This window comes from Notechis scutatus, chromosome 3 (genome assembly GCF_049901735.1).
Source record: "Notechis scutatus isolate UNSWTSFEM ecotype Mainland chromosome 3, rNotScu1.2, whole genome shotgun sequence".
Lineage (NCBI taxonomy): Eukaryota > Metazoa > Chordata > Lepidosauria > Squamata > Elapidae > Notechis > Notechis scutatus.
In genome coordinates, this window is record NC_142011.1 from 24,583,354 (window position 1) to 24,608,213 (window position 24,860).

The 24,860-nt window shown below is 36.9% G+C and overlaps 1 protein-coding gene across 14 annotated transcripts in view; it reads left to right on the plus strand.

Annotated features, from left to right (window-relative positions):
* The window catches only part of ZMYND8 (zinc finger MYND-type containing 8), a 111,370-nt gene that overhangs the window by 8,387 nt on the left and 78,123 nt on the right, over nucleotides 1–24,860 (plus strand). For 2 of the 14 annotated variants that reach the window (XM_087959313.1, XM_087959321.1), the window contains exon 1: nucleotides 13,032–13,140. The exons of 4 other annotated variants lie outside the window; for them this stretch is intronic. In XM_087959313.1, coding sequence (XP_087815439.1) covers nucleotides 13,127–13,140 — 14 coding nt within the window. In that variant the 5' untranslated portion in view covers nucleotides 13,032–13,126. Of the gene's footprint in view, nucleotides 1–13,024; nucleotides 13,141–13,448; nucleotides 13,544–13,975; nucleotides 14,197–24,860 lie in introns of those variants that run through there. 8 more of the 14 variants (XM_087959316.1, XM_087959326.1, XM_087959319.1 and 5 more) reach the window with 7 other exon arrangements.

A 24,860-nucleotide genomic window follows, 5' to 3' on the forward strand; every position in this document is an offset into this window, starting at 1 on the left:
TTTCCTTCCATAATATTTCAAAGGGTCTCCCAACCTTCTACTGAGCAGGCTACAGAGAGGAGGAAGAAGTTGCTAAAAATGTCTTCTCTCTCTGTTGAAAGGAGCAAAATTCCTGCTTGATGTAAAATACTTTCATCAGGGGAGAGTCAACAACCGGATGTAATCCAAACATTCTAACATTAAATTTCCTTTTCACTTACAAAGAATCACTCCATGAATTTATCTGGGGAGAACTAAGTTTGCAAATAAGCTCTATAAGACATACACAGTCAAAAGCAGTGTGTGTGTGTTTACAAGGAATAAAGTATAAATCAAGTTAAAATGGTTGCATTTATATAATAGATCTGATAACTAACATGTTGGTATGTGAGACAAGTGATACAAAATTTCTTTTTGCTAATATAGGTTGACTGGTTTTAGCAGAGACAGTAGGAATTTTCTATTAAGACAACAACTATGTCATATGGATATTGCAAACTGCAGGCATAAGGATGATACCAGAATCTGTTATAGGGGTGACATATAAATTGTATGAAATAAACAGTTAAAAACTCAATTATATGTGCTTATAGCAAACAGAAGATTATTTTGAAAATAGAAAATAGAAAATTATTTTGTCAGTATTAAAATGAGTCTTTTTACTTTGACTCAAGGCCATACATGCAGCTGCTGCAGATTAATGTCTTTGAAATTGATTGTGTCACCTTAAGGAGCAATGCTGTAATGTGGGGAATTTTTAAGTAGGCTCTATAGAACATTTTTGCCTGCTGCTTTCCCCCACAGCCTCTCCTGAAGAAAAGGAATTGGGAGGAAGAGATGGTGAAGGAGAAACAATAGAAGGGGAAAGGATTTGATGTTGTAGTCTCAATTTGTAATAATTCTTTCCCATGCAGTCACTGTACAATCTTAATGTTGTCTACTTTTACAGTACAGGTTATTGTAACAGTTTGACATCCATTCACATAATATTAGATCATGCAAATAGTAAAACAGCTGTAGCTCTCATCACTGCTAATCCTCAAAGCAGCTTTCAATTGAATAAACATAAGATTATAATCCTGAGAATGCTGATAAAAACTTCTATAATTGCACACATATGTATGCATGCCTTCACACTTCTTGTCCCATCTATAAAGTAGATATATAAAGTATATATGTTTAATGAAATAATTTGTATAATTTTCAATTACTAATCCTAGCAAGTTCAAAAGTATATACCACCCATTCTTAATCTAAGATATTTAAATATATGGATAGCTCCTTGATTTTCAGCAACAGCCACACCAGATGATTAATTGTGGGGTTATTAAGCCTATATGCCTGGAGAGCACCTGGGTGTGCTTGCTTAAAATTGCCAGTTTTCAGTGCATCTGAAAAATCATGATTTGTATTAAACATTTACATCAGAAAGAAAGTTTCCAAATTAGTACTCTCCTTGTGGATGTTTCTATATGGGAATGCCATTAAAGAAGCTAATCCTAAATAAAAGTGGTATAGTACAATCACATGAGAATGCAACTTAATGTCACAATATATCATTAGATAATGCAGAATAGGAAGGAAGGAAATACCCAGAGCACTATTTTAGAAAAAGCATTAGGTTTATTGTCTAGCAAAGTAGGATGCTTTGAGGTTTAACTAGTGTCAAAACAAAGGCTCGTGAAATTCTGTGCAAAGTATTGTTACTACAATTTATAGCATGACAGTAGGAATCTATGTATTATAGTTCATTTGAGTTTTGAAGGTGGCATGATTCAATTAGTTTTGAAATTTGAAGATGACAAATTTGATTTGAACTGATTTGAAGCACAATGAAATATTTGTCTATTGTTCTCTTGTCTAGGCTTGGGAGCTAAAGATCAGATTAGTTAATGTTTGTTTTGTAGCCATTCAGAGAACACCAAAGCTCTAGACTAAACTTGAAAGTTAAAAAAAGTAATATCTGGAACCAGTGGCAAACCACTTCTGTACTGCAGCTAATAAAACTTCCTGAATACAGTATGTTGGCAAAGTCACCAAGAATCAAGCTCAATTTAAAGGAAGCTTTACATTTGTACAACACACTGCCCACCAGACTTTACATCAGAAATTTCACTATTGTGAAATAGTGAATTAATTCAATAGTGAATTAGTATTGTATTAATTCAATAGTGAATTGTATTAATACAGCAAATGTCAAATGTAAAAATAAAACTTTTCAAAAACTATTTTAAAATATATCTTTACTATAGATTGAATGAAGTGAATTACATTCTTGTACTCATTTTTCTGGGTCGGCCTGCTTGTTGGTATGCCTCCAGTGTAAGATAACTAGTTGTTCTGACCCAGCCTTCACAGAAGCAAGAAACAGATTCCACGGAAACAAAAACCCTTCTTTATTTATACATTGGGAATTAACTGCATTCCCCAACAGAAAGTCCAGACAAGAGTCCTGCAAGAAGTTAACTGAAACAATAGACCTTATCGGCTGGTTATTTTATTTTATTTATTTATTTAATTTATATTTCCACCTATTTACCCATGGCGACTCAAGGCGGCTTACAGAATATAAAACCACATTTAAAACAATTAAACTAATAAAAATAATCAAATAAATGAATATAGTATAATAAAATCACACAGCCCCACCCTGTCTCGGTGACAGCAGATCACACGAGCCATTTAATGGGCTTCATCCTGCTCTGGGTTCCATAGGCCCACTGGCAGTTCTAGGTCTTCCGGAAGAGTGGAGGCCATTCTAATCTCTGGGGGAATGATGTTCCAGAGATATGACAAATGCAAGGCTGTGAGCTCCCAGCCAGGAGGCTGCAAATTAAGTCAGTTCAAACACAGAAATAGATAAACATCAGTTCTGGCAAGCAGTCTTTGTCGCATACAAGGAACAAACTTTCCAGAAATGCATTGTCCCCTTTGCTCCTATTTATTCCCCAGCCAGGGAGGGGCCATTCAACGTCCATGTTGGTTTTGCTTCCTGAGCCCAGCTCATTGTCCTCCGTTGTTCACCTCTCCTATCTGCTCTGCACATAAGCGCATCTGCAATAGACCCCAGCTGTTCCTCCTCCTCACTCATCTCTGACTCCAAAGACAGGTGCCTCTCTGGCTGGGAAATGTCGGGTGGCCCTGGCTCTATCTCTGTGTCCAAAGCTGAGCATCCATCAGAGCCTTCCCCAGGCTCCAGAACTGGCCCAAGTTCTTCTCCAACCTTCTCCTCATCCAATCTGCTGCCAGCTCCTCTGGCAGCTGGCCACAACACTAGACCTCGACTTACAGCCACAATTGAGCCCCCATTTTTTGTTGCTAAGTGAATTTTACTAAGTTGCTAAGTGAATTTTACTAAGGGAATTTTGTCCTATTTTACAATTTTCCTCGCCACAGCTGTTAAGGTGATCACAGGATCCCAAGGATACTGCAATGGTCATAAATGCCAGTCAGTTACCTAGTGTCTGAATTTTGATTATGTGACCATGGGGATGCTGCAACAGTTGTAAGTGTGGAAACAGTCATAAGTCACTTTTTTCAGTGCCGTTGTAACTTTGAACAACCAGTAAATGAACTGTTATGAGTCAAGTACTACCTGTTGTCACTACTGCATGTGTAATATGCAAGATATCGTGATATAGCAGGGTTCTTCCTACTGTGTTGGTTTGTAGTGACAAAAAATTAAGACACAGGCAAAGTTGATGCATCTGGTTCTGGCTAGCATAGCAGGCCAAAATTTGGAAGGATTTTTTTTCAATGTGTCTTCTATCTTCATTCTCTGAATCTGCTCCTTGTTTCCTGGCTGTTACTCCAGGTTGGATGGTTAAAGGTTTGAATAAGTGCTGCTCTGTCAGGGCAGGGGGTAGGCCCTCAAAGTGGGTGCCTTTCGCCACTGGATCCTCTTTTAATCATTGCTGGTAAAAAACAAAACACCACCAATGACCCTGTTTTCTCAGGTCTAAAATTTAATATAATAAAAATAAAAGGAACCCCCTCCCCCAAGATTCCTGTCCACTAAACTCTGAGAAAGAATAGAAAATTCTGGTCCTATCCATACAGTGGTGGTCTTAAGTTTACATACCCGGGCAGAATTTATGATTTTTTTGGCCATTTTTCAGAGAATATGAATGATAACACAAAAACTTTTCTTTCACTCATGGTTAGTGGTTGGCTGAAGCCATTTATTATCAAACATCTGTGTTTACTCTTTTTAAATCATAATAAAAACACAAACTACCCAAATGGCCCTGATCAAAAGTTTATATACCCCAGTTCTTAATACGGTGTATTGCCCCCTTTAACATCAATGACAGTTTGAAGTATTTTGTGGTATGTGTGGATAAGGCTCTTTATCTTCTCAGATGGTAAAGCTGCCCATTCTTCCTGGCAAAAAGCCTCCAGTTCCTGTAAATTTTTGGGCTGTCTTGCATGAACTGCACATTTGAGATCTCCCCAGAGTGGTTCAATGATATTGAGGTCAGGAGACTGAGATGGCCACTCCAGAACCTTCACTTTATTCTGCTGTAGCCAATGACAGGTCGACTTGCCCTTGTGTTTAGGATCATTGTCATGTTGGAATGTCCAAGTATGTCCCATGCGCAGCTTCCGGGCTGATGAATGCAAATTTTCCTCCAGTATCTTTTGATAACATACTGCATTCATCTTGCCATCAATTCTGACCAAATTTCTTTATGCCTTTGTAGTTCACACATCCCCAAAACATCAGTGATCCACCTCCGTGTTTCACAGTAGGAATGGTGTACTTTTCATCATAGGCCTTGTTGACTCCTTTCCAAATGTAGCGTTTATGGTTGTAGCCAAAAAGCTCAATTTTGGTCTCATCACTCCAAATGACTTTGTGCCAGAAGGTTTGAGGCTTGTCTCTGTGTTGTTTGGCGTATTGTAAGCGGGATACCTTGTGGCATTTGCATAGTAATGGTTTTCTTCTGGCGACTCAACCATGCAACCCATCTTTCTTCCAGTGCCTCCTTATTGTGCATCTTGAAACAGCCACACCATTTGTTTTCAGAAAGTCCTATATTTCACCTGAAGTTATTTGTGGGCCTTTCTTTGCACTCCGAACAATTTTCCTGGCAGTTGTGGCTGAAATTTTAATTGGTCTACCTGATTGTGATTTGGTTTCAACAGAATCCCTCATGTTCCACTTCTTGATTAGTGTTTGAACACTGCTGATTGGCATTCTCAATTCCTTGGATATCTTTTTATATCTCTTTCCTGTTTTATACAGTTCAACTACCTTTTCCCGCAGATCCTTTGACAATTGTTTTGCTTTCCCCATGACTCAGAAGCCGGAAACGTCAGTGCAGCACTGGATGAAAGATGCAAGGGTCTGTCAGGAGTCCAGGAACTCATTAACCTTTTATACACACACTAATTATAAGCAAACAGATCACAGGTGAGGATGGTTACCTTTAATAGCCATTCAAACCCCATTGTGCCAACCTGTGTGCATGTTATCAGGCCAAAATCACCAGAGTATGTAAACTTTTGATCAGGGTCATTTGGGTAGCTTCTGTTGTCATGATTTAAAAAGAGTAAATAAATGGCTTCAGCCATACACTAACCATGGGTGAAAGAAAAGTTTTTGTGTTATCATTCATATTCTCTGAAAAATGGCCAAGAAATCATAAATTCTGCCAGGATATGTAAACTTATGAGCACAACTGTATGTACAGCATTATCATTCCCCATACTTTGTTCTTTGTTCCTCCAAAACTGCTAAGTAGTTTCCAGATTGCCAAAGGAAGATCCTCTTATCATGGCTAGTAAGGAAAAACTGCATTTTGTGCAAGCATGATTTGTGCTGCTTTATTCTTCTATTACAATATCGGAATATTAACTCAGATCATTGATCACCAATCAAATGAGATAGCGGCTGTCCAGAGAAGAGACAACCTTCTCTGATGAAATACGTGTGGCAGTATATAAGCATACAAATGCCCAGGCTTACATACTTGGGTGAAATATTAGGATTCAAGTACACAATGATGGCATTTACATCTTGACATCATTGCAGGTTGCTGCAGTTACTACTGAATTTTATGCACATAGATGGCCTGGAAAAAATATCTTCATATTCAGCTGTGCAATTAATGCTTGTGTTGAATTTGGACTACTAGAAGAATTCTGAGATATACTTATTTACAATGTAGATAATAAAATATGAAATCTTCATTATTATAAGGCTATATTGTCCTTGCTTCTTGCCTCCGAAGAGAAAATATTTTTTCTTCCTGCATAAGGGCAAGAGAGAGCAAATTAAGAAAAGTTGCTACACGTTTTCTTCCAAAAAATGATACACTACAGTATCAGAATTTTGTAACTAATAATTAGTTCCTGAGTTTGTTTTCTCCCTCTCTCCTTTGGCATGATTTTTTAATTGTAATTTTTTAATGAAAATTGGAAGCTGCTATGGGACTGAAAAAGTAGTATTCATTTAGTAATAAATGAGTTGTCCTTTTTACTGCTATATAGCAATAGCACTAAGTCACGTGTGTCAAACTTGATCGCATCATGGGCTGGATCGTAACGTATCAACATTTTTTGCCTTTGCGGAGTTGGGGTGGGCGTGACTTGCGCATGACGTATCCAGCCCATGGGCCGCCAATTTGACAGGGCTGACAGCTGAAGGCTTCTTGGCATTCTTACTTTGTTTATTCATTGTTGCTCTCTTGTTTTGAGCCTGGATTGATATAGTAACCTTTATTATTTATTATTTTATTTCAATTACATTCAATTTTGTATCCGTGTCTTTGCTTTGCTTAGAAATTTTACAGCAAAACATAAAATTTTAGAAACAAAGAAGACTGATACTCTTTATATTATCTTTTTGATTTCCCTTATACAAACTTTCAGAAAGTCACTGTAATATCTGAGAATGTTATCTTTCAAGAAATATATCTTCCCACCTGCATGTTGCTTAAAAATTACTGTTTTTTCATTGTGCAAATTAATTATGTCTTGAAGGTAACATAGTTTTTCCAGCCTTTCAGTATAACTTGATTTTTCTCTTACTGATTAGTTTTTGAAATACTGTTTTTTGTCTGTCAACACTGGATGCATATTGTGTTCCTTTCTTTCAGAAATATTCTTTATGTGTTCCATCTGGTGTAGTGAACCATCTGCAGCAATTTTCTTGCTATTCTGTAGAATACAAATTTAAACTGTCAAATTTTAGGTGACCTTTATTCCTCTTTTGATACTTTATTTTCTATTTATTGTGCAATTCTTTCCTTTCTGTCTCAGTGTAGCTTAGCAATTATGGTTCTGTCTTTTGAACCAAGGTCATCATTTATTGAATAATCTTTATTTTTATGTGTCAGAAGTGAAATGTTATATTAGGGGATTTCTGATTTGCAGTGCTGGGTCATAAGTCACACTTAGATAATTGGTGCTTGCTAACTCTAAATTCAGTAAAAAGACTATTTGTATATCCCTAAATTAAATTGCTGAAATTAAGAAAGCGTGACTGGTTCTCATATTATTACTATGAACTGAATTAGATCTGATAATCTGATCAAATTATTGAACCAATAAGTTGTGTGTATATTTTGTATTTAACTGTGGGTTGGCGGAGTTCAGAATTTTAATATAGCAGGAATAGACTATTCCATTATCAAAGGCCTGTGTTGTTTTATAAATGTTATTCCATCTTAATGTAGTAGGTGTTGTGTTTGAAACTCTTCTTAAAGTGAACAATTGGAAAAGTTTCTAGTTTCTTTATGAGGTTGTGATTGGTATTGGCCTCTTTTTTTATATTCTCACATACTTATCCTTCACCATTCTATTCCTTCAGACAGCTGCTGATTAACATCTCTTACTTTAGTCTATTTCTGCCTTCCTTTTCGCCCTATTTCATTGTTTTTCCTTTCCTTTTTACTCCTCTCCCTACCTAAACAACCACACCCCGGAAAGGAAAAGCAATTGGCTCAGCCTGCAGTAGGCCATGCATTTTAATTGCCTTTTATTACAGGATAAGAGACTTCATTCACTGATTGCAGCAGGGGTTTCTTTCAGCTGCTTTAGTCTGTAGCTTGAACATTTGCTTCTCTCAGCAACATAAATTTTTCCAATAAAATGGTACTTTCCTTTTATTTTTCATTCTTTGAGGACATAGCATGCAAGATAATTCCAGATTAGGAAGTTCAAGCTCTAAGATTCCTTTCAGTACTTTTTTTTATTAATACTTAAATAACATGTTTACCATAGCAAGATAATTTTCCTTAAGTTCAAAACAATTCAGATTACTTAAGAGAAGCTCCAATTACTCTGTTTTGCCCATACTTCAGATCCTTTACTTTTAGTTCAATAAACCATTTTGTTGATTTAAAGAGCAGAAGTCTGAGGCCTGATCTCTAGTTATTGCTGCTATTAAATTACTGTCTGATATATGACCAAATCCTCTCTCCAGGGACTGAGTGTGTCACTTTGGCTGAATGCCCAGTCACCATCAGTGCTGTTACAGTCCCAGAGCCAAGACATGTTTCCCTCAGAGAATCAACTAGATTTTAGTTGTATTTGTTTGGGAGTGCTGTTCTTGATATGAACAGTATGGAAATAGAACCACCAGCACAATAAAATGCAGCTAGTTTCAACAATGGGATAATTCAATAATTATTCACACATTAGTACTAAATCATGATGTGCTTATATATAGTTTGTTGATTAAGCCACATGGTCACTCAGGTTTCTGTATCAAACTTAGTTAAGCCATATTGTGGTTTGGATTACCATAGGACCCAGAACATAGGAACTTGTTACTAAAGAAGATTATTTTAAATGCAATTTCTACTCATGGTTTGTACAAAGTAACCATGATCTGGTCATTCTTCTCAAATAAATAACAGTTTAAGAAAGTAAAAGAATGATTGCAGACAGAACCACTTCTGCCACAGTGCCCCAGCTGCTCCTATTTTGCTTCTCCCCCCTCCCCCATGGGTGAGCAGTTTATTTTTCAAACAAAGGAGCTGGTGAAAGGATTTACTTCCCCCCACTCTTGAGTTTGGTGGCCCCCAATCCAATTGAGGCCCTGCAGGCTTTATAGGTTGTTGTTGTTTTTGAAAGAAAAAAACCCCCTCAGCATTTCAATCAGAAAGGATACCCATTTACTGGAAGATATTTTGATAGTAATGTGAATGTTGGCATTTGTTGCTTGCAATTATCTCCATTCAATTGCAAATTATACATTTACAGTATTCCATTATTTCCCCATAAGGATTAAATTATTATGGATATCATTTAAATTTTTTAAAATATGCTTTCATTTTTGTAAATTTACTGGGTTTTTAAATATAAACATAGGAGATAGGATTTTAATCAGTGATTAAATTTTATAAATTTGATTATAAGCTCTACTAGTATAGCTCTATGTGATTCTTATAATCATGCAAGAGTAGAAACAACCAAATGAATTGTTCTGTACTTATCTGGGAGAACAAGAAATTAATCAAGAGTAGATTTTTATGTATTATTAATCCAATCAGAATCTTTTTTATTTAAAGTTCTGGCTTTAGAACTCACTTCTTTCAGTAAGCCTCAGGACTCTAGTGAAAAATAAAATAGATCAAAGACATCTCTTCACTACAGTGCAGGATTGTGTTAAAAGGTATCATTCTGGTGACATAATCTGAGTATTATACCTAGCTCTATATTTCTTTGCTTTGTGGAGTTGAAATTCTTGTATCTTTTTCATAAGCATCATTTAGTGCTCTGCCGTTTCATTTTACCTTTTTAAAGTGTCATGTATTACCAGTATAAGTCCTCAATGAAATGATACTGGAGTATTTCTAAGATGAAATATTCGTTTAATATACTGGAAAACTGAAAAGCATTTCTTCACTCCTTCCTGTTACTCCCTGAGGTGATGCAATAATGTATCATATTTCTATGTGCTGTCATTTGATTGCCAACCATTACATTCTTTTTATAGTTGCCTATTATAGGAACATTGTCTTAAATCTGTGTTTGCAGTCCCTCTCTTATAGGAATGGTCCAGTTATCCCTAAGCTTCCCCCCTCACACTAGCATAGACATGCCCTAAAAAGTAATAATTTGAAAGTAAAGTAGCTCTGTGTGGCAACTTGACAATGGAATAAGATTGGTTGTGTTGTTTGGACCATGATTTAAATGATTCCAGTCTACCTCATTGCCAGTAGACTCAGAAAGAGTGGATGGGTGGGATTTTCTTCATACAGCAAACTACATGTTCAAATGGCCTGGGGAAAGGAAAACCTGGAGTTCTGCCATTTGGACTGGCAAGTAATCAAACTTGGAGGAGGAGGCCAGTAATATAATTTAATGATGAAATTCAGAGATCTGAATTCAAATTCCTTCTGAGACATGAAAGCAAGTTAGTATCTTTATATCTGTTTGGGAGAAAAACATCTCTTAAAAATCAATATAAAATGAGTAATTTCCTAAAGCTTTTTAATCATTTTTTTCCATATCATGCTGCTAAAACAGGAATGACTCATTGGATTTTTCTTATCTTTTGATAATATAAAATAATGAGTATTGTTAATGAGTATAATCTGTATTGTTATTTTAAGTACTGGATTAACATGTGATTATTCTAAAATTATGTGATTATTCTAAGATTACATAGCATCCTTTATGTGGTATCAGTATGTGGATGCCATTAGATGTGGGAGAAGTCATGAAAGTAGATATATATTTCAAACATATTTACTAGACTGTTTCAGTTTAAAATATGCAGTGTGCTAGAAGCTAATATATGAAGCTATTGGTGTTGATTTTAACTCAGAAACAAAATATCAGAATTTAGATCATGTGCTTTATTGTTCAGCAGTTTCTGCCATTGAATAACATTTCATTGATAAACAGCACTACTACAGCTTAATTACTCTGTTTTGCCTTTGGAATTGCAATTGTAGCAGAGTTTTTGTTTTTTTGTTTACTGAGATGAACTTTGTGACATTAACACAAGTAGTTTATTATTTGGGCCATTTCTATTATACTCATCAGACAATAAGATGGATTCCATGAATTTGCCTTCTATTTTTCTCATGCCTTTGGTCTGTACCTACTCTATTTTATTATGAACTTCTTCCTGCTGCATTTCAAAAGGAGATCAAAAAATGTGAAAATGCATTTAGAGTTTTACCAGTCTGACTGGAATTTGAAAAATGAAATTTCTTAGCAGAATGTATAGCAAAATTGTGTATGAAATTAGCATTGGGTTTAATTTATGTCTATTAGCTGAAAAACAGCTTTGACAGAGAACATTCAGCTTCTTAATAGTATGAAAATTTCTCTGCAAAGTCTGAAGATGATTGTGATTTTAGGGAACGAACACACACACATACACACACACACACACACACACACACACACACACACACACATATGATACTCTTTTATTTTACTTGCATTGGATTATGAACTCTATCCAAGGTTTGTTTCTATGTTTATGAACTTTCATCATACCACTTGATGTAGAAATTTACAGTAGTCTAAATTTGTAATAATTTATCTAGCTTTTATTGTGATTGTAAACAAGAATTTTAGAAAGGCATTAAGAACCTTATTTTGGTTGGTAGCCTTACTGATTTCAGGGCCCAGTCTTAACTGGATCCTTCCCTCTGTTGTTACATATTACAGCATATCATAAAAATACAGATGTGAGGAGGAAGATGTGTTAGATAAGTTTGCCATCTTGAGTTATTTGTAAAAACAATAAAGGCAGGATATAAATAAATATTCATGTGCTATTTGGGACATTCACTCAGAACTTTACTTTTTCATACCATTTGTGGTCAACTTTGCTCTCTCTCTCTCTCTCTCTCTCTCTCTCTCTCTCTCTCTCCCTCTCCCTCTCCCTCTCCCTCTCCCTCCCTCCCTCCCTGCACTTCTACATACATTATAATTTTAGTTGCCTTTATAGATTTTTTTTAACCTGTATTTATAAATATAACCAAAGTTAACACAAATGTATGTGGTTTTTTTCCGGCAGTTTAGCAGTGTATCCCTTGGCCTGTGGTAAATAAACTGAAATACGAGGTGCTTGAGAGAACTAAAATATCTCAATGTTTCTCTTTCCTTAAGAAATGGCCACAGTTCAATGTTATCTTCCGTCTTTTCTCTTATCTTCCTTTAACAACTAGATGAAATTTGCTAACTTTACATTATATTTCATTGTTCCTTCCTGTGTGAAAAGAGCTCTGGTATTTTTCCACACACTGAAAACCGGCTCTTCATAAGGCCTGTTCTTAAAAAGAGCTGAGTATGATAGGGTTAATGGTTATAAAGCTGCAGCAGACTAAGAAGCAGGCGAGATTGTTGTTTAACTGGCAACTTGAGAAGACTGAAAGATAAGGGAAATTTGTGAAAACATCAAACACCATGCTACTGAAAAATGTAGCTATTTTCTGCAAAATGTAGCTATTTTCTGCATCTATTCTGTTAGGAAGAGAACACTGCAAGTGATTAGGAAAAGAGTTCCTATTTCAATTCAGTGCATACGTGTGGGGGTTAAAATCCACATTGTGAATTCTCACAGTTTACCAGTCTTATAAATGTGTTTGGAAGAATCAAATGTGCTTTTTGAGAAACATAGATCTTAAATAACTATGGTATATAACTGCATGCATTGTGCTGCATATGTTTATTGTTTCAAAACATTTTTCACTTACTATCGGGATTCTTGTTTTCTTTCTGAATTGCTTCTAGAGGACAGCTTTTGTGACCTGAGAAATCCTGCAGGTTATTAAAGCCTCAAGCAAAAGCAACAGATGTGGTCTGAGAGAGTCTTTTAGTCTGCCACTCGATGTTCACTTTGTTCTGTTTGAAAATCTGTTTTCTGCAAGGAATTTGTGTACGGATTGCTTTCCTTTTAAGTTTCTTTTACTAAAACAGGCCTAGTTTAGCCTGTGTCTTCTCTGTGCACAGGATGGCTCCTGCTTGCCAGAGCTGCACAAAGATAATCGCTCAGGAAGTGTTTCAGCCAATCCCCTGAAGCTTTACATTCAGATTTTCCAAAGTAGCCAATCCAGGATTAGCTTTTATTAGGGAGACAGATCATCAAGCTGAAGTGCCAAGCCCTTTCTGTCTGAGTACTGAGAGCCTGTCCTCCATGTTTTATAAGTATTGACATAACACTGTGTTAACAATGCATCCACAGAGGTAAGCTTTACTTTTTTACATTTTTTTCTCTGAAACCTATGAGTTGTGGCTTAACAGTGTGATTCTCTGTGATCTGTTGCGCAAAACTCACCCCACAGCACTTTATTAAGTTGAAAATGTTTAAAATTGCTTTCTAGGGTCACATGGTTTAGTAGCCATTAGCCATAGCTTTATTTTACAGACTGGCAAAACGTTTGCATACATATTCTTCACAAGGGGATGGTGGTTTTAGAGTTTTTCAAGGTACTGCTCTTCCAAAGCAGCTTTCTGTGTCTGAGCAGTTTGCCTGCACTATTGTCTGTTGTGTCACATGCCTGCTGAAGAGAAAATGGAAGCTAGGGAGCAGATGCATTTAACTGCCCTACAGGGAGACAAGCAGGGATAATGGCAGACAGCAGAACAGGCAAGTTTACCTTTTCAAATAGTAAAAATAAGAGCTAATCTAAGTTACCCCTGATAAAATATAGGATTTTTAGCCACTGAGCCTGCAGTAAATAGTGATAATGGCAGATTGCAGATACTGGGCCTAAGTAGTGAAGTGCTGTTGCATCATGTTTTTGTGCAGTTTTACATTCACTTAAAATGGATACTTTTTCTTACAGGAGGATTGTAGAAGCAGGGTGTGTGTATTTTTCTGGGAGAAGTATATTCCTGATTTTTCTTATTGGAGGTTTCAGAAATAGTTAATGACTAGGTCTGAAACTATCAGACATAGCTATGCATCTGTTTCAGTTCCTTATCTATTTAAAGCCATCACTTTTTAAAACTGTTATCTACCTTTTCTGTAATACCAAAAAAAAAACCTAATGGACTTCTTAACTGCTTTTTTTCTTTTGCAATGTAACAGGCTGAGTTCTCTGAGGTGGAGTGATAAAAAATCATGTGTGGTTCATGAGAGTATTACATGTTCATTTTTTTCTCTTCTTTTTGGGCTTTTCTGGTTTTTGGCATGATGCTACGTAATTATTTCAAAAATTTTCTTTTGGTCAATCCCAAATCTGCCAGCTTGTTGTATCTTATTTATTGGGGAAAATGAGATGGTTGCTTGAATGTTTGGTAAGTAAACTTGTCTGCTATTCTCTGATCAATTTAAGTAGTTTTTAATCTTTTGCTTTAACAGGAAAGATGTAATACATACAGGGGATTTTTTTTCTTTTGCTAATTAACTAAATGTTACTGGTTTTTTTTTCCAAAATTTATTAAAAACTGTGTTCCAATTTGAATTTGAATTTTTCACAATAGTCTGTTATACTTGAAATATAAACTTCCTGTTTTCTTCTGAGAACAACATTCTGCTTATTCTTTGTTCACAGAGGCTCTTAATTAATGCATTTGCAGATTAAAGCCCAATTCATACTTCCTCTGGCTTTTAAGTGATGAATGTGCTAGTTTTCAGCAAACTAATCTTACCACATTGTTATATGGTTATCCTTCAGTTACCCTATGCTTTTTTTCATTACCTTATATAATCCAGCATGGCATTTAGTTTTTAGAATCACTTCAGTTACTGATGTTTAAAATCAAAAACTAAGATATTTATATGCATGTCTCATCTAACAGTTTTTGCAGTAAACATTTTCTCACAACATTGCAAATTGTGCTGTATATTCAATTTGTGTACCATTTTGTAGAAATCCAGCTTGTGCCCTGGCACAAATAAGTCTTGAGAAATAATTCCTTGTCATAGTTTATTCAGGGGAATCATGGACTTGGTAAACTGCAATCTAGTAGTTGTATCCCTTTTGCTATTGTCTTTAACCCTGGTTTGTGGCTGGTTTTAAAGTAAATCCTTCAAATCATTAAAAATGCCTAATCACTGTATTTCCTCTCCCCTCCCCCACAATCTGTTTCTAGAGGAGTTAAAGTTACTTACCCAGTTTTTCTCTGTTATAGAACTGATTAGTATATATAAATGATACTAAGATATAGCTGAGAAATACATTTTACTGCTTTGGTTGTCAAAATTGTGGCCAGACACATATGCAGTATTTGCAGACGTGCATTACACATTAGCAGCTGGGTGTGGAATCTTAACATTAGAAAATACTGTCTTATGAAGAAACAGGAGAAAAGTGAGCTGAATTAAAATGGCTCCCTTAGGTTTTGTTGAAAAAAGATATGTCTCAAGATCTGCATCTCCAGAGCTATTGCTGACAAAGGAAAGTCTATTTGCATGGACTATCCTTGTTCACATAATGAAACACAGCATCATGAATTCCCCGAAGTTCACCCCTTTAAATTATTTGAATGCTAATTCTTTCTTAGTTCACAAAATATAAATGTCTGCATTGCAGCAAGATGTTTGAGGCAAGGAGAGACAGCAGTGTTGTTCCCGGATCAGCCCAATCATGTTGCTCTGTTGAAAGCCTGACCAATAAAAACAAAATAGGTTAAAGATTGACAGATATTATAGCAAGGCTGAGAAAGGCCTTCCAGAAATTTCTCCCATCTTTGTTCCATTTTAAGTGCAGTAGAGAAACTGAGCCAATCTCAAGTATTCCATAATTTGTATGCTTTTACCAAATACCTTAATCACGTTTGATTTCTTACGGTATGTCACATTTAAGAATGGTATGCAGAGAATCACAGTCTGCTTTAAGCAGATGATGCAGATTTCCTTTACCAACAGCGACTGTATAATCAGATGAACACTTACTCTCCTGTCCTAACAGAACTGAACTATTGATTGTAATTTGAATATTGATTGTAATTTCACTGAATAACATCGCTGAAATAGGCTCCTATGAAATTATTTTGGCACAATATTCCTTTTTTATTTTGGTCAACATAAATTCAATTTACCATTATGATTTAGCCCTCAGTCTCTTTTAAAAAATATTCCAATAACACAGCACAGATAGCAACATGTATACTCATTAAAATAAAAAATTTTTAAAATTTTTAAAAAGTTAAAATACACATGCCTTTCAATCTATGTGCAGATTATTTGAGAACCAAATAGAAATGGGTAAAATAACTTGCATTTCTAGAAAGTTTTTCACAGTATTTAGCCACTCTTGAAAAGGAAAGGGTGTTGTGTCCTTCAAAACAAATATCCTATTCTCTCTTTCCCTTCCTCCCTCCCTCCTCCCTCCCTCATATGTGTGCGTGCGCACGCACACACACACACACCTACTTTGTTGATTTTTGAAGTACTTTTTAGAAGATTCTGACACATTTTCACTACAAATACTGTTTATAAATTTAACATCATTTTGTATAATCTTCTTTTTAACGCATCAGTTCTCTTTTTATTGTAAGATTACCAGAGGTTGCAGTGTTTGGTGTACACAGACACAGACACTTGTATGCGTGTTTGTATGTAGGCAAGCATGTTGTATTGTGTGTATGTATAGAAATAAAATCTCATTAACACCTACCATTCAGTATCATTTTTGTACCTCTTCAGTAAAGGGACTACATTTGTTTTATACTAGGCAAGAAATTCTACTTATTATAAAGCAGGCGCCACCTTGTAGGTATATAAGTAAGTAGTAAATAGTCAGTGCCCTGGAGTATGTTGGGCGAAGAGTGACAGACTAAAATCCTACATAGCATCTCAGCATTATGGGACAGTTTAATAGTATCAATTATAATAGGTAATCAGATTTTGCTACAAACTGCTATTAACAATTGTAAGAATCAACCCTAGGAATTACAATATTTCATACATTTATTTAAAACATGAAGTTTTAAGGTAATATTTATGAAACAAGCTAAAAATTGGTTACAAAACTAGATGATTTGTTAAACAAGCTTTTGGGATTATACAGCTCCTTTCTGTGGAAATATTTGATTTAAACCTCCACTTTCTCCTGGGATTGAAGTGTTGCTATTTGGTTAGCCAAGTGTTGATACATAATTGCCTGATGAATTCTGATATTTCTGAACATTATTGTCCATTTCTTATATTTAAAAAATGTATGTCTTAATCTTATCATAAAGCATTTAGTTCCTTTTACTTTCCCCAGATTAGTAGTTATTTTTAATCTTAAAATACATTAGCCTTTGCAGGGTAATTGGAAGAAGAATCAGTTCTTAGAATCTAAGGATTTCCTTAACAAATTAGTCTTGGGCATTTTAGTTTACTATCTAGGGATATTTTATCATCTTGTAATTTTTTTTTGCTATTTAACTGTTTTAAAAATCTTACTGCTTAAAAAGGTCATAGTTATTGAATAAATTGCTACCATTTTAGCCTCTGTATAGGAATGAGGCAATGCAGTGCTGTCAGACGCCATTTTAAGAATCCTGCATAAATAGCATAGCTACCGATGAGTAAGAGACTGTTATAGGTGAGTGCTTATACACAGATGCTCTTTATTCAGTTATGACGAGCAAAATAATATCTCAGTTTTATGAAATGCAGTTTTAAACATTTTATTATATGCTTGCTACTTGTACTGTAGAAGCATCAGTTATTTTGAAGATAAAATTGAATTGTAGGTCTTACAGTGATGAGTGTTGTTTTTATTTAAAAAAGATTTTGCCCAAATGATTGTGTCTTTGATAATAAGTTATTCCATTATTGTGACTACATTACAGCCAGTATTGTCTGGTTGTTTCTGTCATTGGATTTCTTATCTGAATGTCAAGTGTAGCAGTTCATTTACAACTTTTCCTCTTTATAGATAGGTTAGGTAAAAGCATAGGTGTTTCTTCATTTATTCATATGTTAAGTACTGTAATGATGTTGCAGTAAAGAGTAGTCCTTAACATACAGTATTTTATTTATGAAAAATGCAATGTTTTTTAAGCAAACTGCAATTCCTTACCAATAAATAATATTTTAGTTATGTAAAATATACACTACCAACATTTTTGATAGTTGGGTTCATTTGTATCCTTCAGTGCTTAGATGTCATCTGAAAATGGGTATCGAGGGTGGTGGTGGTTTACTACAGTTGATAAATTCAGAGATAAGTGGAGGTGAATATAATTTCAAGTCACTTCATATTGTATTTGGCAAAGGTTTACTAATATAAACATATCTGCCTTCTCAATAAAAGAATACAGTATCAGAAAACAGAGTAAATGTTCTTTGTTATAATATATGTATTATAGGTATTCTCTACCAGATTTAATAGTGTGTGTGTGTGTGTGTGTACACACACACAATCCCAAACAATTACTTTCTTAACTGTGTTTTAAAGGAAACCGTAAAAAGGTTGTTACAATGAATTGGAAGAAAAACTATTCAATATGGGAGATATCAAGATGATGCACTTTGATCCTTTAATCCTTGTTGTCTTTTAATATTTACTTATTGCTAAGAAAAAGTGTTACAAATAATATTAAAGTAAAGCTGTTTGGGAAATGTTTCTTTGCCTTATTATATTTTTGGAACTGATGTATTTAAACAGATTATAAATAAATTGGGGGCATGGAAAGCACATACTTGAAATATACTGAATCTAGAAAGAAAAAGTTATCCTAAAATATTAATCTCCTGCATGGATATCCTGAATATCCATCTTTCATTGCCATCAGTGAAAGTATTAAGCAGCTCAGTATATAGTATGGTAATTTAGGAGAAACAATAATTTTATTGAATTTATGACATTCTTCAAAAATAAAGCAGTCATATTTTCATAATTTTTTTCTGATATATCAAAATATTTTCACATTGTTTCTAAATTTAAAATCTAACTTTAGATTTATCTAGTTTTCTTAAAAAAAGCATTTCAATCCATAAAATAAACCTTAATTACAGAATTTCCCTTTGACAGCTTCATATAGGAAAACAGCTTTGGAACTCCTTTATTCCATATTAAAGCCCAGCACAATGCTTTTAGGTTTGAACTTTACTTTTCAAATGGTTTAACATTTTGGAACATTTCTTTAATAGGAAAGAACAAATTACAAAATTATGTTTGAAAACTTGTGCAATGTGTGAGTTATACATATCTTAATTTCTGTTTCTTTTCTCTTTAAACAAAATGTCAATATTTGTTTACCACCGTCAAAATACAAGTTTTACCTAGCCTTAAAAACTATATAATGAACATCATGTTACATAATGTTCAGTTACAATCTGGTATAGTGGAAGAAACCATTTAATTCCAGAGTATCTTGCTCAAAAGAAAAAGATATTTCTCAATTTTTCTCTCCATTCTATTGCATCTCATCACATGTTCCATTCTACATGGTTTAAAAAAGTTATCTGATCTGATTCGGAATAATAATTAGATACAATTCCTTTTCACTCCTCTGGGTGGTATGTGTTTCCTCTATCTCAGGTCCTGTACCAGATGCTTGAAAATTTGAGGGTCCTCTGCAGTATCCTAGCATTGCACACTTCTGGAGAGAGAGCTTTAGATGTTGTTCCTGGAACCAGTTGGAGCCATTGTCCCAGCTTTGGAGTCACTTTGACCTTTACTTTCCACATCTTTCTAGTTCCTCCTTTAGGCCCTTATACTTCTCCAGCTTTTCATACTCTTTCTTCCTAACATTGCTGTCACTTGGCAACTCTTCTGCTTCTTCTTTCTACCATGATGTCTAATTGATTGCCTGGATCTGTCCATCTGGATTTGGAAGTCCCACAAGAACCTACATTTCAGTGTATGCTGTTCCTGCCTGTATCTTATAAACTGCCTCTATGTGTTGGACTATCTTTGAGCCTTCTCTGCACAGTCTACACCTTTGATTCAATCTAGTGTGGTAGATCTCTGCTGCTCAGATGAATCTGCTGCATAGTGCCTACTTCTTGGGCTGCTATGATCAGTGCCTCAGCGTCTTTCAGTCCAACCCAGTCCAGGGTTTCCTAATGTTGGCTAGCTACCTCAGCTGTCTGAGCTATAGGAAATGCAGGGTCTTGTTTTCCCATGGCACTTTTCTGCTTGATTTTCTTCCTGTGTCTGCTGCTGTCGCAAACATTCTCCTAGCAACTCATCTTCTGGCTGATGTGCAATTTCTGGGAGGTGGAAACCTCTACACATTGTGGGGAGCTTCTGAGTCTTCACATCAGTATCCATGTCTCCCTTTGGCCAGCTCACCGTATAGGCAGGATATCTGATGGCTAGTAGGGCAATAGGGCATGCATGTTGATGGTGTGGATCTTATTCTTCCCATTGAGCTGGCTCTGGGAACTGTTTTATTTGTTTATTTGTTTGTTTATTTGATTTATATTGCCGCCTATTCACCCATGGCGACTTGAGGCGGCTTACACAATGTAAAATCATATTTGAAACAAAAAAATAAAAATAAAAACAATAAGAACTAACAAAAAGAATCAAACTAGTAAAGTACAATAGAACAAAATTTGGGAAAACAAAAACAAAAACCAACTCCCACCCTCCACCCTGACGACAGTGGATACACTAGCCATTTGATGATAAAGCCATTTATCCTTGTTGGTACTTGGATGTTGCTGTCTTCTTTGTGACTGTGGGATACCAAGGTACTTGTAGCTACCAGCAGGCCTCATAATGTCTGCTATCTGGCTTGCTGATAGTTTCACCCCAATCAGCCTTAATTCCATTGCTTCTTTTGTATACCATCCAGTTACAATTCTTCAATCCAAATGACATCCCAATTTCTCCATTGACACAGGCGAATTGATGTCTCATTCACCCTTAGCATACAGCTTGAAATCAACCTGTCAGGACCTTCCATGTTGGGAGGTAGGTTATTTGAATAGTAGTGTTCTCTTACAATGTTCTTTTATTAACAGCAGTGTTTTCCCTTGTGTTTTCCAGTTTGGGTGGGAATCCTGCTAGCAACTGATTCATCTATGCTGCTAGGCATTCATGCAGTGCTTTTAGTTTCTTTAGTAGGGGTGGATCATGTCTGGGCCAGGTACTATTCAACTCTTCATGTTTTTGACTTGCTGTTGGATATCTGCCACTATGATGATGATTGGTTCCTGTTCTAGGAGAATACTGCAGTCTATCTCAGGTCTTGCAGCCACTTTGTACTGTTGTCTTCTCTTTCTCCCATACATTCTTCTAGTACTGTTCAGTTTTTCTTCTGTAGTTACTATGTTGTAACACTGCAGTTGGGAGTTATACCTTGGAAGGTTCTTTGTAGAACAGGGTGTTTAATCTCTGGTTCCCTAGTGTGTCTCCTTAGCCTGGTAGTCAGTGCTGTGAGCCTTTGTTTAGCAATCTCTCTGGCTTCAGATAGAGTCAGGATCTTCTGTTTTTTTTCAGTAGCCAAGGCTTATCATTACACCATTCTGTAGTAGTTCTACCAGTTGACTAACTTCTCTGCAAGTTGCCCTGATTTTAGTGTCCAATCTCATTTTCCAGGGGATTATGTTCTTCTGATTATGTAACCAAATATCTCTCCAGGATTATAGCAACTGTAGCATATATCAGTTCATTGCATTGATTTATGGTGGTAGTAGGGATTGTTGTGAAGGCTCTACTGGCATCTTCAGGTGTACTTTCTGATGGTACATTACTGCTGAGCCCAGGTTGAGTATTGATTGTAGCTAGTTTATTCATTGTCTTATGCCCAGCTGCTGTGCTCTGCAATGGAGGGGTTGGCAGTGACATTCCAGTTTCAGCTGTTGACTGCATATCCAGTTGTTCTTCCAGGTCTTTTTGAGTCTATAATGTGTAGTTTGCCTATCTCCAGTGGTGTGCACAGCTTCCTGTTTAATAAAAAGAGAATATTGGTAGCTCAGAGTTGAACTGTGAGTTCTTGGTGCTCTCTGATTGTTTTCTTACAGCTGTCTCATTACCAAACTAGGTAACACAAGTGTTAATAGTAAGGAGTGAGGTTTGCTCTTATTTTATATTTATAAGAAGTCCTCAACTTACAACTATTTGTTTAGTGACCATTTGAAGTTACAATGGCACTGAAAAAAGTGACTTCTTACATGTATGGTTATTGCAGCATCCCCACATGCTCATTTGATTAAAATTCAAGCACTTGGCAACTGGGATCCATGTCCTTGGGTCATGTGATCACCATTTGTGATCTTCCAACATGCAATAGTCAATGAGAGAAGCCAAGTTTGTTGAATGACTACATGACTTACTTAACAACTGCAGTGATTTGCTTAACAACTGTGGCAAAAAAGGTCATGGAATGGGGTACAATTCACTTAAAGTTGAAATTTTGTTCTCAATTGTGGTCATAAGTTGAGGACTGTCTGCAATGACTTGTCCTGTCAGTGATGGTGGAAGTGTTTTGGTAGTTCCTTAATTGGGTTGTTGTTTACTGTTTGTTTAGCAGTTCCTTGATTGGGGTATTGTTTGCTTCTTGATTGTTAGTCTAATGTTAATTTTGGAGTTCATTTCTGCTCCTCTAGTGTTGATTGTTCATAAGGAGGTATTTGGGCCTTTTTGTTTTCTTTTTGGCTTTTTGATTTTCTTTTTTGAATGGTATGTTTGTTTTTTATCTCTATGTGCTTGTTGATAGCCAGTTTGGCTGAGTGCCAGGCTTCCAGGAATTCTCTGGCGTTTTTTGGATTTAGCTTGGTCTAGGATGCTTATAGTTTTCTAATTAAAAAACTGCAGTAGTGGAGCATTTGATTGGTATGGGTAGTTTTACAATAGACTTGTGTCTCTCATTTGCCATCACTGCCTCTGCTGATGAGGATATCCAGGAAGGGTAGTATATTGTTGTTTTCTTCTTCCTTTGTTATTTTTTATTCCTTTGAAGATGATGTTTATGGTTTTGTGTCTGTTCTCTAGTTGGTTCTTTTTTATTATGACAAAGACATTATCTGCATACCTGATCCATACTTTAGGTTGTATGTATGGGAGTGCATTGCATTATGGTCTTTGCTATTAGTCCTAAAAGTTGGATTAATGTTCCTTTGATTTCTGGATATAGTTGTCCATCGAACTGAAAGTATGTGGTTAGACAAAGATTGATAAGATCCATGATTCTGGGTATTTACCGTATTTGCCGGCGTATAAGATGACTTTTTTGCCCTGAAAAACATGCCTCCAAGTGGGGGGGTCGTCTTATACGCCGGTAAATACATTGTCACTCGGTGCAAGAGCGATGGGGGCGGGGCTCCGCAACTTGCGAAGCCCCTTCAAGCCCAGCCGGAGTCTCTCTTCCTCCTCCTCCCCCCCACCCACCCCCCCACCCTCCGCCCGGCTCGGGCGCTTGCGGAGGCCAATCTGGAAGTGGGGTGGGGGTGGAGCGGAGGGTCTCTGGCGGGGCCGCTTCGCCCAGCCAGCCCCGAGCCGCGTAATGGCCCGGGGAGTGGGAGGGAGAAGGTGGTGGGGGTGGACTGTGGCGCCCCTCCTTCTGGGCAGCGGGGCGGGGGGCGGCAATTTGCTCCTCCCGCTTCTCCCTCCCTCTTTGAAAGACCGGGAGGGCTGTGCTTGGGGCGGGGGGGGGGTTTCCTCGGGAAGTTCCTGATGGGACCCTGCTGGGCAGGGCCACCCGGCTCCCGAGCTGCTTTCCAGGGTCCCCTTGGGAAGAAAAGGGTCCGGTGAGCGGTGGAAGAAGGCGAGGGACCTCCTCCCACCCCGTCCCGTCCCACCCCTCCTCTTGTCCCCTCCTCACTTAAGAGAGAAAGATCCGCCTCCCCTGCACCGAGCTGCCACCCGGCGCCGCGTCTCCCGGCCAGCGCGCGCTTGCGACTTGGGAACCGGCCAAGTGACTTTAAAACCGAGCGGAGGCCAGAGATAGCCGGAATTACCCTCCACACCACACACACACACACACACACACACAGAGAGAGAGAGAGAGAGTTGGCAGCTGTCTATCCCCCACCCTTGGAGTCCCGATGCACGCACGCGGGAGCTGTCACAAAGAAAGGGAGAGGAATTGAGTGCCAGCCTGAGAAAGGCGAAGCTGCCTCTCTAAAGCATTTTGGTGGCTTTGTAAGTTTGGGGGAAAGGGGTGGGGGTGTCAATCAAGAATTATATCCAGAATACCCCAAGTGTTACAACTTACCGTATTTGCCGGCGTATGAGATGACTTTTTTGCCCTGAAAAACATGCCTCCAAGTGGGGGGGTCGTCTTATACGGCGAGTATATAACAAACTCTATATTTTGAGTGGAAATGTTGGGGGGTCGTCTTATACGCCCAGTCGTCTTATACGCCGGCAAATACGGTAAATCTTGATATATTTGGCTAGGTCTTCTGTGTTGCATAGTAGTGCTATTATGGATTCTTTGGCTAATTCTGAGTCTGTGGATATAAAAAGTCTGTGACATCAAGTGAGATTCTGATTTCATTTTTATCTATTGTCGCAGTGATTCTTTGGAGACAGTGTTGATTATTTGCTTCACTCTGTGAGGTGTCCAAACTTGTTTGTTAATTGTTTGGTGATATTGTAAGTTGGGGTCCATGATAACAATACATTTGGATGGGGAGGTATATCTGGCTTGTACATTTTGGGGCATCCATAGAAGCATGGGAGGACAGGTTCACTATTTTTCCTCTGCCATTGGTCATTGGTGATTTTACTTTCCTTGATGAAGTTGCTGACAATTCTCTTGATCCAGTTCTCTATAGTTTTTGCACTGGATTGGTGCACTGGGATTTTGCACTGGGATGTTTCTTTGTTTCCTTCTAATTATTTTCATTTTTTGTATAAATTATGATCTGTCCATGATAACAATGGGTCAACTTGGTCTGCTAGTAGGATGAATAGTTTCTTTGGGTAATTGGTTTTGTTCTCATCTTCTGGTCTGTGATAGGATAATTTGTCTGATTCTTTCTTGGGTCTTGTAAATCCTATGGAAAACCATTCCTATCATCACTGACAAGGCAAGCCACTAGAATATAAAATGACAGGCACTAG